At 39.6% G+C, this 14,993-nt stretch overlaps 1 protein-coding gene across 1 annotated transcript; it reads left to right on the plus strand.

The window, feature by feature from the left end:
- The first annotated feature begins 9,958 nt into the window (after positions 1–9,958).
- Positions 9,959–11,165, plus strand: LOC147896393 (uncharacterized). Its single transcript, XM_087382973.1, has 2 exons — positions 9,959–10,289; positions 10,497–11,165. Exons 1-2 carry the CDS (start codon positions 10,272–10,274, stop codon positions 10,959–10,961), a joined length of 483 nt encoding a protein of 160 aa, XP_087239099.1. The 5' UTR covers positions 9,959–10,271; the 3' UTR covers positions 10,962–11,165.
- The last annotated feature ends 3,828 nt before the right edge of the window (positions 11,166–14,993 follow it).

The raw sequence follows: 14,993 nt of genomic DNA on the forward strand, positions 1-14,993 counted from the left end.
TCATAAATTTCAAAAAAACATTAAATGCATTTGAAATTTAGAAATTTTTTATAATTTTTCTTATAAACTAAAGTTTAATTAAATTCTACCAAAAAGAAAATGCTACATAAAAAAAATAGAAATATAGAACATTTTCACATTTTAAATAAAAAATGCCTCATTTAACGTTTTTTAAATTTAAAATTTTCACATTTTAAATTATAAATGTCGTAATTCAAAAATGTAAAAAAAATTTACAAATGCATTTCAAATTTATAAATATTTTACAATTATTCCTATGAATGTTTTTTTATTTAATAAAAATAGCTCTATTTAAAAAAAAAAAATTTCATTTTCACATTTCAAATAAAAAATATCGTAATTCATAAATTTCAAAAAAACATTAAAATGCATTTGAAATTTAGAAATTTTTTATAATTTTTCTTATAAACTAAAATTTAATCAAATTTTACCAAAAAGAAAATGCTACATAAAAAAAACCCTACCTGGACTCTCCCGCTCCAGCTCCGTCCATCTCCGTCGATGTCCGTTGGTGGCTCTCCGTCGCTCGTGCAATTCTGTCGAAGTCCCACAAATCCGAAATCGGTGCATGAGGAGGAGCTCGATCGAGGTATGCGGAATGAGGGGGATCGCTCTCCTTTTATAAGAAAAATTAGGGTTTAGCTACCTCGATCGAGGTATTCTGCATGCATGCCACGATACCTCGATCGAGGTATTGTGACATGCCCATACATCTCGGTACATCTACCTCGATCGAGGTATTGACATGCCACGATACCTCGATCGAGGTATTGTGACATGCCCATATATCTCAGTACATCCACGTCGATGGAGGTATTGACATGCCACGATACCTCGATCGAGGTATTGTGACATGCCCATACATCTCGGTACATCCACGTCGATGGAGGTTTTGACATGCCACGATACCTCGATCGAGATATGTCGGCAGCAGCCGGATGCCAAGTCATCGATCCAGCATACCTCGATCGAGGTATGTCATCTGCCCTGTCGGATGGCACATACCTCGATCGAGGTATGCTGGACATGCCACCTTACCTCGATCGAGGTTGAGCTGGATTGCCAGAATACCTCGAACGAGGTAGATGTGGCATGTATAGGTGGCTTGCCAGCAAACCTCGATCGAGGTAGAGGCTCGGTCCGGTGAAAAAAGCCCAGTACCTCGATCGAGGTACTGGCTTGGCTCGGTTGTCCTCGTGTGTGATTTTCATTGGAGCTAATACCTCGATCGAGGTATTGGAGACCGAAGCAAAACCTTTGTATTTTCACTCGAGCGGGTGTCACACTCACCCGAAAGTGGTCCGGAAGTGGACACCCTTAGCTTGCTACCACCCCTAATATTTATGTAATTGTTGCTACTACAGCTTGCTTGCAAAGGACTCTCACAAAGGAGATTGCCATAGATTTTGTTCCAGGGATGGATGTGATTTTATGTAGCAAAAGAGAAGTAGTTCCATTTGCTACAATCCATGATAGTGATCCCAGTTCAGTTTGCTACTTTCGAAGACTCGGGATCCACAAAAGCAACCAAAGAGGAAGAGAGTAATGAAGGAGGAGAACATGTTAAATGCATTGGGATATCTATATTGCAAGCGAAGATATATGCACTTCATTGATCTTGCAAACATCAAGGAATGTAGAGGACACGTGTGGCAAAGAAGAGGAAGCGAAAGAAATGAATACCTTCTCACAAGTCTCTCTTGCTTTCTTCAGAATGGCAAGAAAAGGCTAAGTTCAAGACAAAAGGTAAAACCTCTCGTAAATGGAAAAAAGATTTGCAATAAGGCATATCGGAATATTGCTGGATTATCCCATGGTACATATTGGGCTTTAGTCACCAAGGCAAAGGGCGGCAACAATAGCATTCATGGTAATAGAGGAAGGTCCAAATCAAGAATCTCAACTGTCAGGGCAGCAGCAATTTTGCAAGACTTTATACATGAAAATGCTTTACCTCAACCCCATATATCTACCAAACTCCCTAACGGTGACGCAATCACTGACATGCACCTTCCAATGGGCTTGACAAAGCTCAAAGTATTTGACTCTATTGCAGAAAAGCAAAGGCAAAGAGGGGATGCTGTAGTTTCTTCTCATACTTTGTATACTCTTTGGAAGAAGAACTTTGGATATGTTAAAATCCCAAGGCGGGAAAAAATGTCAAAGTGCAATGTCTATGATGATTTAAAGCGAGCGATTGAGAGTGCAACATGTCCAAATCAAAGGGAATTATACAAAAAAAACCGAAAATCTCATCATGACCTTATTCGACATTCCAGACAAAAATATGCATTTTGGAAGGAGCAAGCTATTTCGCGTCTGGATGACTACATGTGCCTTATTGTAGATGGCATGGATCAAAATCCAACAACATTGCCTCGTTTTGTTGCCACTCCACCTAAATTACAAGGAAAGCACTTTCTAAAGACACATCTATGTGGAGTGTTAGTGCATGGAATTAAGTTCTTTGCAGATATATGGATTGATTCCTTGCATCTACATGATAGAAATCAAGTTGTAACATCTATCTCACATCTATTATGAAGGCAATTCGTGATGTACATGCAGAAAAAGGTCACCTACCACCGACTTTGAGAATACAAGCTGATAATTGCTGGCGAGAAAATAAGAATGTACTCATGTTTGCATTTTGCTCCATGCTAGTTGCTCATCCACTATTACACACGGATCCTATTGCGACGTTTACATACCGACGTTTAGCGCCCATGTGGCATTAATCATTGGTATGAAAAGCGAGTTCCGTAAAGCGTCGCTATATAGCGACGCTTGCCAAAAGTCACTATATAGCGACTTTTATAAAGGTTGCTATATAGCGACTTTTAAATGTTGCTATATATCTAGCGACATTGATATACTATTTTATAGTGACGTTTTCCAGAGAGGTTTTTTTTTCCATATAGGCCTTAAAAGTTAGTTTTTTCCAATGACAAAATTTTTTAAATTTTCATACATGTTTGATCTCATAGAGAATAAAAATATGAGAGCATGTACATCAAGCCTTTGAAGCTCATATATCCATGTCCAAGTTTGAGATAAAAAAAATCAATTAAGAGCATTTACATCAACTGTTTCATCTTGAGCCAAGTCTAAGGCGCCAAACAAGTCTATCTCCAACTCTATACCGAGTTGATCTCCTATATCATCATCGTAATCTAGCATCGTACGTTCACCTAAAAGTATTTGATCATCTTCTTCAATAAAGTGTGGTGATTCTTGATGATCGTTGTCTTCTTCCTCAATATCGTGATCTCCATCTTCCTCCCATGCGATGTCATTAATATGCGCATCTTCCTCTTGGCTCATATAGTGATCTACATCTTTTTCGCTAGATTCATCAATTGGATCCGGCATTGGTAGTGGCATCTCCATATCCACATCTCTATCTTCAAAAATTTGCTTACTTCGTGGTGCAACTTGGATCACGTACCACCATCTTGGATCAGAACGATCTGGATAAAAAACCACCTATATTGAAGATGGGTGCCAAATGTCATCAATTATATATATGAAATTATGCTCAAGTACATGTATCAATGGATCTTTAAAAACGAAAGCTTCGATTAATTAAATCATTAGTATGCACATGCTCACAGTGCTCGGGAAGAACAAAAGTATCACTTTCATCGGTCCAATGTTTGGTGGAGTCTATTGCAAAGAAATCGCTACTATCTTTTCTCACTGTCGCATGGGGACCGTTGTAAATAGTTCTAAACCATTTTACATCAAGAATGAAAATACTAAATCATCTGAAATCAACTTCATAGATGTCGCATATGGTTCCACAATAATCCAACTATGAGGAGAGAAGATTGGTATCCAAAGCACTTGCTCGGCTATTTTGTATGAAGTTAGCCATGACTCCACAATCATATGTGACTCTCTTTGAATCGATGCGTTCCACGTGAAAATGTCGTCCATATGACCATAATGCACTGTACTTTTTGTACTGTAAAAGAGCATCATTAAAACAATGAAGATGCATCTATTTTATAGCGTATATTGCCACAAAAAATTATTTAATTACATCAAGAGGTAAGAAACTTACATGCACCATACATCCAGATGATAACTCTCACTCGCGCTCGTTTATTGTCTCTCCATCACGTTCGGCTTTACGTAGAGCCAGTTGTAGCCAATCAAGTGACATGTGAGTAGGGAGAAGAGCCAGATCCCGTGGATATGGTTGCGATCGCCTGTACATTACTATGAATCTCGTCCTTGCATTTATTCTTTCTGCTTTGGCCACTTCATATCTCTCAATCCACTTCTGCATCTCAGGGCTATTGAGGATACAAAACTTATTGAATTTCTCCATTTGCTCTTCGCTCATCTTTCTTTCAATCCCTTTTCCTTGGGGAACCTCGCCAACGATGCGATCATCATTCTTGTTATGCCAAGCTTGCGGCATATCGAGATCCGTGGATGCAAGAAACTCTGTGATATATACTAATGACTCTTGCACAAGCCATCCCTCTGCCATGCTTGCTTTTGGTCTTGCTCTTTGTCTTACAAATCCCTTTAAAGTTTTCATAAACGGCTCGAGAAAAAACATCCATCGACTATGAACGGTACCTGCTATAGCCACCTCATCAACTATGTGCACAAGCAAGTGGACTTGAGTTGTCATAATGCTCGAGGGAAAGTGCTTCTCAAGCAAGCATACGGCTTCGATGGATTCCACCCTAGCCTTCTCGATGCTCGATATGGAGATCTCTTTTTGAGATATCTACCTATTTCACATGTCCATGTAATATTTTCATAATCAGTCTACAAATTAATCAGGTTAAATTGAAGAAAATGCAATCAATGCAATTTGATAGCAAGCATACCTCACAATACCACAAATCTTGAATATAGCATTTCTAACATCTTCTTGTAAGCACCCTTTTATTGTAATTGGGAGGATGAACTATCAAAGCAACAAAGAAGTCATGTCAACAATATAACATAATCATAATTACGCTAATGCATCACGATTATCGGTAGACTAATTCTACTTAGAATACCTATAAGACCTTGTGCCAATCATGGGACTTGAGCCCACTAAGCTTATTGTCCTTTGAAAATGCTCCTTTCAAGGAACGCATGTATCCTATCGGTGTTTGAAAAGAAGCAATGTCTGCCTTGACCGCTGCCTCTTCCCTCGTAGAGAGGATCCACATTGCTTTCAGGAGGACAACTTTTCCCGAAGCATGCACTTGGGGCCACAAACGAGACATCCTATTCATAGCACGAAAGTCTTCTCGCACTCCTCTCGAGTCTTTGGAACCAACTAAGTGTGTCCAAATAGTAGCCCCCACATTCTTGAAGATATGCATGAGATCCAAGAGATGATTGATTTGTAACTGACCCCAATAAGGAAGCTCGTGAAAGATCGATAGCCTCTTCATACCAGGAGGAGGTTCCTCTCCATTCACCCTCCAAGCTTGAATCCAGTCACTTGCCTTCAAATATGATGGTGGTGGATCAAGCTGACCTCCACGTGCGAGATGGTCGAGCGGAAGGTATCGAGCATGACCTTCATAAACATTTTTCCTCATATGTTTGGAGTAGCGTGCAAGCGATTTCAAAGCCGGGACAAGCATGGTACCCACTTGTAACAAGTTCTCCACGCGTGCATGAATGTGTTAGTACAAGACATGCGTGCGAAAGAGAGTCATAAAAGCATAATCCCTCATTATACATGTAAAGACACAACCACGTACCTGCGCACTCTCCATATCCTGGGTAGTCATGCATGGTCCACATCAAGATACCCCTGACCAAAATATCATTGGTATGTCTAGGAGCTCTGGAAATATCAAAGACCTGCACTCCTCTCCATAATATCTGTAACTCCTCTATCAAAGGTGCCATGTACATGTCCATATTTTTTGCCTTGTACTTTCCTGGCACAAGTAGTGCAAGCATGAGGTATCTCGTTTTTATTGTTAGCCATGGTGGGATATTGTAATTCACCACGACTATGGGCCATGTCGACCAAGATGTCGAGCGTAACCCGAAAGGATTCACGCCGTCTATGGCAAGCCCAAGATGTAAGTTGCGTGGCTCCCTCGCAAAGTCTGGCCACTGATTATCTATGTGCTTCCAAGCTGCACAATCTGTCGGAATCCTCAATGTGTCATCAGTGGATTGATGAGATGCATGCCATGTCATCAACTCCGCTATGGATTTGCATCGGAACATGTGTTGTATTCTTGCAATGATGGGAAAGTGTCTCAAGATCTTTACTGGTATCCGCTCACCCTGCAAGTCATCTCTATATCATTGTTCCCTACACTTTGGACAACTAGCCAAATGTCCATGCTCATGACAAAAGAGAATACAATCATTACGGCAAGCATGGATGGTATCATAATCCATACCCACCGTTGTTAGCATCTTTTTCGCTTCATCTCTTGATGCGGGCATGGTATTTGGTGCAGGCAACATCTTCTAGAGCAACCTATGACAATTCAAACATACATGACTTCCCAATAGCAAGCCTTTTCCATACGGCAAGCATGGATGGTATCATAATCCATACCCACCGTTGTTAGCATCTTTTTCGCTTCATCTCTTGATGCGGGCATGGTATTTGGTACAGGCAACATCTTCTAGAGCAACCTATGACAATTCAAACATACATGACTTCCCAATAGCAAGCCTTTTCCCATTAGGAAATTCGTCATTCTAAACTTCCATGCCTGGAAATTGTTCTTGTCAAGCTTTTCAGTGACAATCTGTGAAAGAGAATCAGATGCCATTACATAACACTGTAAAATATTCTGTCACTGCAAAAAACACAACTTTTGCCTCACACGGGCAGATCTGCAAAACTGAGGAAAGTGGTATTTGACCACATAGTCACTTCTTAGTGACGATTTTGCATCAACAGGCAACAAGGATGATTCTGCAACTATGCTGCTCCTTTGCCCTACACCTGTGTGTGTGTGTGTATCTTTATTTATTTATTTATATTTATATTTATAAATATATATGTATATGTTTTTTAAAAATAATCTCTCTCTCTCTCTCTCTGAGCATATTATATATACATGTATATTAATTTCTGTTTATATAAATATAAAAGTGTATGTATACAAGAAATATATCCATAAATATATATTTGTTTATATAAATAAATATAAAAAAATACATTCATATATTTATAAGTAAAAAATTAGATATATATATTAAAAATATATAAATATAAAATGTATATATATATATATATAGACTCTCTCTCTCTCTCTCTCTTGTGCCTTCGGTCATGAGCCCCTGGCAGATTCAGCTGACCCGTGCTGTCCACCAGCTATGCATGGCAAGAACCACATGTGGCAAATGGGATTCACACATGGCGATGCAATATAAGGAGCCACGAGTGAAGCCTTGTCAACGTCGACGAGTGTTCGTTACGCCACCTGCTCCGAGCTATGCCCACGTCAGTCGTCACTATGCCTTCTGCCCCATGCCAACCACCATCTCTTAGTGCACGATACCACGTGGCCACGACAGACTGTGTGCCCTTGCTACCCGTGTTGTCCATGATTTGCTCTTTGTGCCTCTCTGCTGGTGCCACATCGTTCCCTGCCTCTCTGCCTGCGCCGTCTTTGGTGCTGTCCGCCGTGCTAGCATTTATCGTCTTCTCCCTTTTGCGCCATCATTACTCCCTTGATGGGCTACCACCACTAGCAATTGACCTACTACCTGCCTTCTTGATGGCTGCCATCTGCCACACGCATTTACTTACCTCTCTTTGTCTCTGAGTCCCACCGCGGTGCTGCCACATTTTCGCATTGTCTTTTCTCATCCCCGTCCATAGTCGCCACGTGTCCATTTGTCCATTACCGTAGATCGTTCCACGTGGTCTTTTTCCCTCCTTGGACGTCCTCCTCCTCTCCTCGAACCTCCCTTCTCTTCCTCGAACCTCTAGAATGCTTCCCCAACCTCCCAATCCCAGCCACGTGGTTGGTATGGTATTAGCATCCATATAGAATAGTATAGATTATTAGGTTTCCTATAAAACTTAAACAATATTCCAAGCAAGGTTCAATGTGCTTTAGTGCCTTGAAGTGATTTTGCAAAATTCTCCTTTTTATATTCTAGAGTCCAAATGTGATTCTAAGACAGAAGTATAATTGAGATGACTTAAATTTTATGAAAAGGAAACTCGAGAGGGATTTGAGACCTTCCAAGTTACATACATGATGCACCTTGATGCTTGGAGCAACCTAAGTAAGGGTATGAGGTTCCCTTGCTAATGGGCTTGAGGGATCTACAACTAGAAAAGAAAAGGTCAAAGGTAATTTTTTCGGGACATGATATTTCCTATTGCCAGACATAAGAGAGAAGAACTACCTGCACATTTGAGCTATGCGCTTCAGAATTTGGATCATTCAGATTCCCAAGACATTACATGAAGAAAGATTTATAATGATTGGCGTGTTTTGGATGTAATTTTGGTGGCAATGGCTTGCTTGACGGTCTTACCAGATCTATTGGAACAACTCCGATTCCATTTCCGTTATAAATTGTGAGGATGATGATCCAGTCAGCCAGGAATCTCCTTTCTGGTTAAATTATCCGCATCCATCTGGCCATTATTTGCTTGACGGTCTTACCAGATCTATTGGAACGCCTTCGATTCCATTTCCGTTATAAATTGTGAGGATGATGATCCAGTCAGCCAGGAATCTCCTTTCTGGTTAAATTATCCGCGTCCATCTGGCCATTATTTGCTGACAGATTCCACCGAACAACAGTCCTGCATCTGATCATACCATTATTTATCATTTGCAGCAATTCTCTCTCTAGACTGTGCTGGAAATGGGACATTTGCCTCGGGAAAATCTCGCGAATCAGAGCTTCCATGGTGGGAGTGTTGTGTTTGGGAGCTAAAGCTTTCGACACTGGGGTCCTTTCCCAGCTGGCTATGGCGACATAGGCCAACTTGCCTTTTGCTTTACGAAATTTTATTAGTAAACCCGCTCGTTCATCTCATCGTAGTGTCAATTTTTGGTGAGATTAATCCCAGGCACGCCACTGTTCCTGACTTGGCTTCCAAGAAAAACCCAACATCAATGGCAGCCACTTTGGGCTCCACGATCGGCACGGAGGATTGCTGATTGTCCTTGCGCATGGATTATGTAGCGGGTTTCGTAAGGAAGCCGTCGTCTCGACCCAAAATTGCTGACAAAGACGGGATTAGCATCTATTTGGAGGTTGGAGCGAACTACTGAGCTGACAATATTAAATTCGATCAACAGCTCCAATGTCAAGATTGTGTGAGAAAGGCTGAAGATTCATGAGCGATTCCAGCTACACCACAATGCATTCTAGCTAGCAACCAGCACATAAGGCTTCCGATTTGGCTAATTGGTTGTAGCTCGATCGAGAGAGTCTCGACTCTCATGAATCTGTATGATTGATAGCAGCGCTCAAGATCCATGATTCATGATTAATTAAATCTCTACCAAAATAAAAAGAGCTCGGGTATAGTGATCGAAATCAAAAGTGATTATGTACCCGCAGCCATTAAGCACAGAAAGTGATTACTTGCTAGAAAAAAAGCAAGTGATTCCTTGTCGAAAAAAGCAGAAAAAGGAATGAGTACGTGGGGGAGAGATTATGAAAGGGAATGATTAATTTGAAAAGCTAAGGATGCTCAACAGTCATGGATCATGAAATCCAAGCTTCTAGCAAGTTAGCTCCAACTAAGCGTAAATCGAATGCTGGAATGAGACGCATTACGTATGGAAGCTCTCAGCACTCTAGCACCGTAATGCTTGCAATAAACTGATTATCAATGGAAGCACACATACAACCCACTAGCAGAAAAAGGCAAACCTGTGTCCCCGCGATCCCTACACAGTGCACATTCTGTGAGCTCCACCCCTCACCTTTGCCTCCCACCAGCGCTGGAAAATCCGATACTCACATGACATCCCGGCGGCCAACAAGCCTTTTCTGCCTCGGAAAACGCCCTCCATCGCCAGCCTCCTCAAGCTCTCAGCTCTTGCTTCCCTTCCTCCCCAAGTATAAATTTGTACTCTTGTGGCCCACTCTATAGCATCTCTCCTTCCCCGCCGCAGCTATCGTAGTAGCCTCACTTCCCTTCCCGCCTTAAACCCCCCACCCCTCGGCCACTCTCCCTCACCTCATCCATCCCCTGCCTCCCGTCCTCACCTTCAGCCCGCGCATCCTTGCTTTCCGGCCTCATCTTCTACGTCCTCCTCGCTTCTTTCAACATGGCCACCTCCGTTGCGGTGCGATCCGCATCAGTATCTTTGCTTCCATGCACGTTTTGCTTCATACTCTTGCATCAGATCGCGGATCGGATCGTCTGGAACTCGGATCACCACATGCATCGATGCTGTTTGCTGTTGCTTTTGTTCCAGTAGATTAGCTAGGAGATGGGTGTTTTGTGATCGTATCAAAACCCGCTGACTAACGATCGGAAATCCCTCTTTCAGGCACCCGTAACCATCATTGCACCTGAGAAATCTTATGTCCCTGAGACTGAGACTCCAGCTGTTGAAGTGCCAGCAGTCGAGCTTTCGGAGGAGAAGCCTATCGAGGAAACAGCAGTCGAAGATCCAGAGGTTGAACTCTGTGAAGACAAAGCGGTCGAAGCAGCAGTCGAAGAGCCAGCAGCAGAAGAAGCACCTGAGGATCCACCTGTTAAGGATGAAACTGTTGAGGAGCCTGCTCTGGAATCAGAAACCACATCGACGGAGGAGTCGGCCTTGACTGCTGAGGAGGCTGTACCATCTGTCGAAGCGGCTGCGCTGCCACCAGCCTTGGAAGCAGAGGCGGCTGAAGTTGAGACCACTGAAGCTCCTGAAGTTGAGGAAACAAAAGCCGATGAACCTGTTGCCTGTGGTACGGCAGAGGAAACCGCCCCTGTGGTTGAAAAGGATGCTGAATCTGCGGAGTAGAGAGATCAAATCGTATAGCCGAAGAAACATCGAGATATTACTGGTAGTGTGGAAGCATAGATCCTTTATATTTGGTATATTTTGATCAGCCATGTATGATTGCGGTACGTAAAACAGATGCATGAGTCGATTCTAGATCTTTAGTGTGTCTATTGCCGGATGTATAATCGAAAAGTTGTCACCTAATAAAAGTTATTCAGCTAACGATCGCTTCCAGCTTGAAGAGTAGTGATCATTTTACGGTGACCTGTCACTGATTCTTGAAACATGCTTGCATGATCAGTAGTTGAAACATGCTTCCATGATCAGTAGTTGAAAGAAGTACGACACGATTGTAGATGTGCATAGTTGTCTAATGCTTCAACAAGACGAAAAGGCATGTGTGCAATGAGGAATCGTTAGTTAGAACAGCAGCATCGCTTTCAGGGTGCAATGCTTGACTATTTACTGAGCTGAAGAAAGACTGATGATTGGTCCAATGACTCCAATCACCGGGCTTGTCAGTTTTCCACTTTACAATATGCTAACTTGATTGTAAAATCAGGGGGTTTGTCTAGTGCTACCATCTTCCCTTTAATCACCCTTTGGGCTGAGTCTTCGACGAAGAGTCTTAAGTTAAAGAATTGCTTTACATTGAATAAGAGGCTCCAAATTTTGTGCCATCCTAGTTCTGTTTTGCCAGCAAAAGAATCTGCAAATTTATGTTTTAACAAAATCTCTAAATATGTGAACTTGGAACGTCTTTTGAATTTCTAAAACATCTTTTGGCAATGGTACAGCATTGATGTTTTTGAAGAGAAACAAGATGGGTGATTTAGCTTTTATGTAAAATAGAAGCGTAGAGCTCTTAGTACAGCCTTAATAGCTTGACAATCCAAAGAATCCTTTGGATGGGAGTTTAGTTTGGCATCATTCAACATTTTGTGCCATCTCAACCACTTGAGATTAATGTTAATCATTCAATCTATTGTTAAAGTACCTACATTTTCCTACACATGCATGTATTAGTTGTTCTAGGCTCTTTAGTGTTTTCTTTTGAATCTGAAAATTTTAGAATGGCCAATTTAATTTTAAAAACTAGGATTAACTTGGATGTAGCAGCTCTAGGCTCTTTAGGGTTCTTTTTCTTTTGGATCTGAAAATTTTAGAATGGCCAATTTAGATTAAAAAATAGGATCCTAGAGCTCTTTAGGGTTCCTTTCCTTTGGATTCGAAAATTTTAGAATGGCTAATTTAATTTTAAAAAATAGGATTAACTTGGATGTAGCAACACCATAGATTGTTGGACGAAGGTGTGGCTCAAGTGAGTTTCCTTGTGGCTTAGTATGCATATACATTGTCCACCCTTAATTAAGATACCATGTATATAGTTTGCCTTGTTTCCCTCTTATATCAAGGTGCGGCACTAATCATGTGCCTTGGTTGAGACTTTGATATGTGGCTTTAATGTGATTGGTGCTAATCAAGTGTCTTGGTTGAGACTTTGAAATGGCTTAATGTGATTTATATTGTTCGAGCTTGTTACAAGAAATGATTAAACATCATTGATTATATATAATGTATATAAATATTGGGGGAGTTTGTGGCAATTTTTTTAAACTTATATAGGATGGACAACATGCACTATAATATTATGTATATGTTTTCTTCGTGTAGAGTTGGCAAAATAGAGGTAGACCTTGGCAAATTTTAGATTGAAAGTTTAATTATCTAGGTGAATGTTCTAGGAACACCTAGAACATACTTTTATTTTTGGGTATGACTTATTCTTTTGGATTCGGACACTTTTGATAGGAATATCAAACTTTGGCTTATTATCGAAAATAGCACCCCCAAAATCATTTTTGGGTATGACTTATTCTTTTGGGTATGACTTATTCTTTTGGATTCGGGCACTTTTGATAAGAATATCAAACTTTGGCTTATTACTGAAAATAGCACCCCCAAAATCATAAGTTATCCACTATGACTTCCTTTAAAGGAATTGTAAAGAAACTATTTCCCATATTGTTCTAGGTTATAAGCAGCCTCAAAAAAATTTTAGCCAAAGTTTGACCATATGATTTTGGTAAATTGGAATGGAAAATAGTATATTGAACGCAAGCTATGATAATGTCTTTACAAGGAATGTTTAAACATATCATTGATTGCATATATATTGTATTCCTTAAATAACTTTGGCTTATTATCGAAAATAGCACCCCCAAAATCATTTTTGGGTATGACTTATTCTTTTGGGTATGACTTATTCTTTTGGATTCGGACACTTTTGATAAGAATATCAAACTTTGGCTTATTACTGAAAATAGCACCCCCAAAATCATAAGTTATCCACTATGACTTCCTTTAAAGGAATTGTAAAGAAACTATTTCCCATATTGTTCTAGGTCATAAGCAGCCTCAAAAAAATTTTAGCCAAAGTTTGACCATATGATTTTGGTAAATTGGAATGGAAAATAGTATATTGAACGCAAGCTATGATAATGTCTTTACAAGGAATGTTTAAACATATCATTGATTGCATATATATTGTATTCCTTAAAATTTAAGAAATGTTTAAACATCATTGATTGTATATATGATATAGTGTTTAAGGATCATTGATTGCTTACATAGTGTATTCTTTAAATAAGAAATGTTTAAACATCATTGATTGCATATATAGAGTGTATTCTTTAAACGGATGACTTCTTGTAAGGGGTTTGAAAGTAGAATTTCTCAAAAAATCTCTTGAATTGGGAAGAACTTAGATGTTAAGGGACAACCTTGCATCCTCCTATCTATGGCATTCCTTTCAAAAAGTAATGTGGATTAGTCACAAGCATTAGTCCAAAGCAACCCTCACGATAAAATTATTATTATTACTCTTTTTAAAAGACTTGCTTCAATTGTTTAAATCAATTATTATTATTACTCTTTTTAAAAAAGACTTGCTTCAATGGTTTAAATCGGTGTTGATCTAGATGTAATGTGGTTGGGTCTTAAGCACCCCTCTAATAAATATTATTTTTTCTTAGTTTTTAAACAAAACTTGGTTTCAATTATATGAATGGGTGTTTGAATTCAACTACGCCAAGAATTCATGAATTTGGTGATGAAACAATTGTGGTCAATGCAATTCGTCCTACAAAAAGGGAGCAAAAAGGCCCTTTTTTGAAAATCAAGGTGACATTTGAGGACAAACATTTGCAATTTATGCTTGAACATCACAATCCACTAGAATTTGAATAACCTATAGTAAGTTGAGTTTTTTCAATGACATCTTAATTAGAACAAGCTTTACAAGCCTATGTGTTCACACTAAAATATATGTAACGCTAGTATATAGTGGGGTTCTTAGTTAGGAAGTTTTGCATACAGGAGGGATTCATCTATTCATTTTGGAAAAAATAGATGATGTGGTCAACGTTGTTTTCTTTTGGAGACACATCTTGAACAGGAGTGCCTAAGTGGCCATTCCATGATCCTAGCATCCTCACCCTTAAGAAATGATAGTCATTGCGCTCTGAACTTGGTGGAGAAAATTAGTCATAATTTCATAAAATGCTGCATGTGACCTTACTAAAAGGTGCAAAAAGCTTGATAATTATCTAAAATATGTCTTACAATTTGATTTGATATGCTACATGGATTTTCATAGGTTGTCAAAGTTTGTTTGTTTTTGGCTATTGATATAGATTTTTCACAAAAAAAAAATGAATATTATGGTCATCCAACTTTTTGCCCAATGCAAATGAGCACCTGATTTTCTAACATTTGCCTAATAATAAAACATTGGATTTCGTACAAACTATGTAAAATGCATTGAGAGCAATAGTTTTACATATATCAAATGGGGAATATGGGACTTGACAAATTTTCATATTATAGAGAATTGTGTCTTTTAAACTCTTGTTATGAAAGCAATCATAGCAATTATTAAAGGTAGAAGAAAGGTATAACATTATGATTTTTTCCTTTTCACACTCATACACCCAAACTTATGACATCATACTCACACAAGTGGTGGGCATAGCCCTACAAACACATAGG

This window comes from Dipteris shenzhenensis, chromosome 12 (assembly GCF_047967505.1).
Source record: "Dipteris shenzhenensis isolate YYH24624 ecotype China chromosome 12, Dip_SZ_1.0, whole genome shotgun sequence".
NCBI lineage: Eukaryota > Viridiplantae > Streptophyta > Polypodiopsida > Gleicheniales > Dipteridaceae > Dipteris > Dipteris shenzhenensis.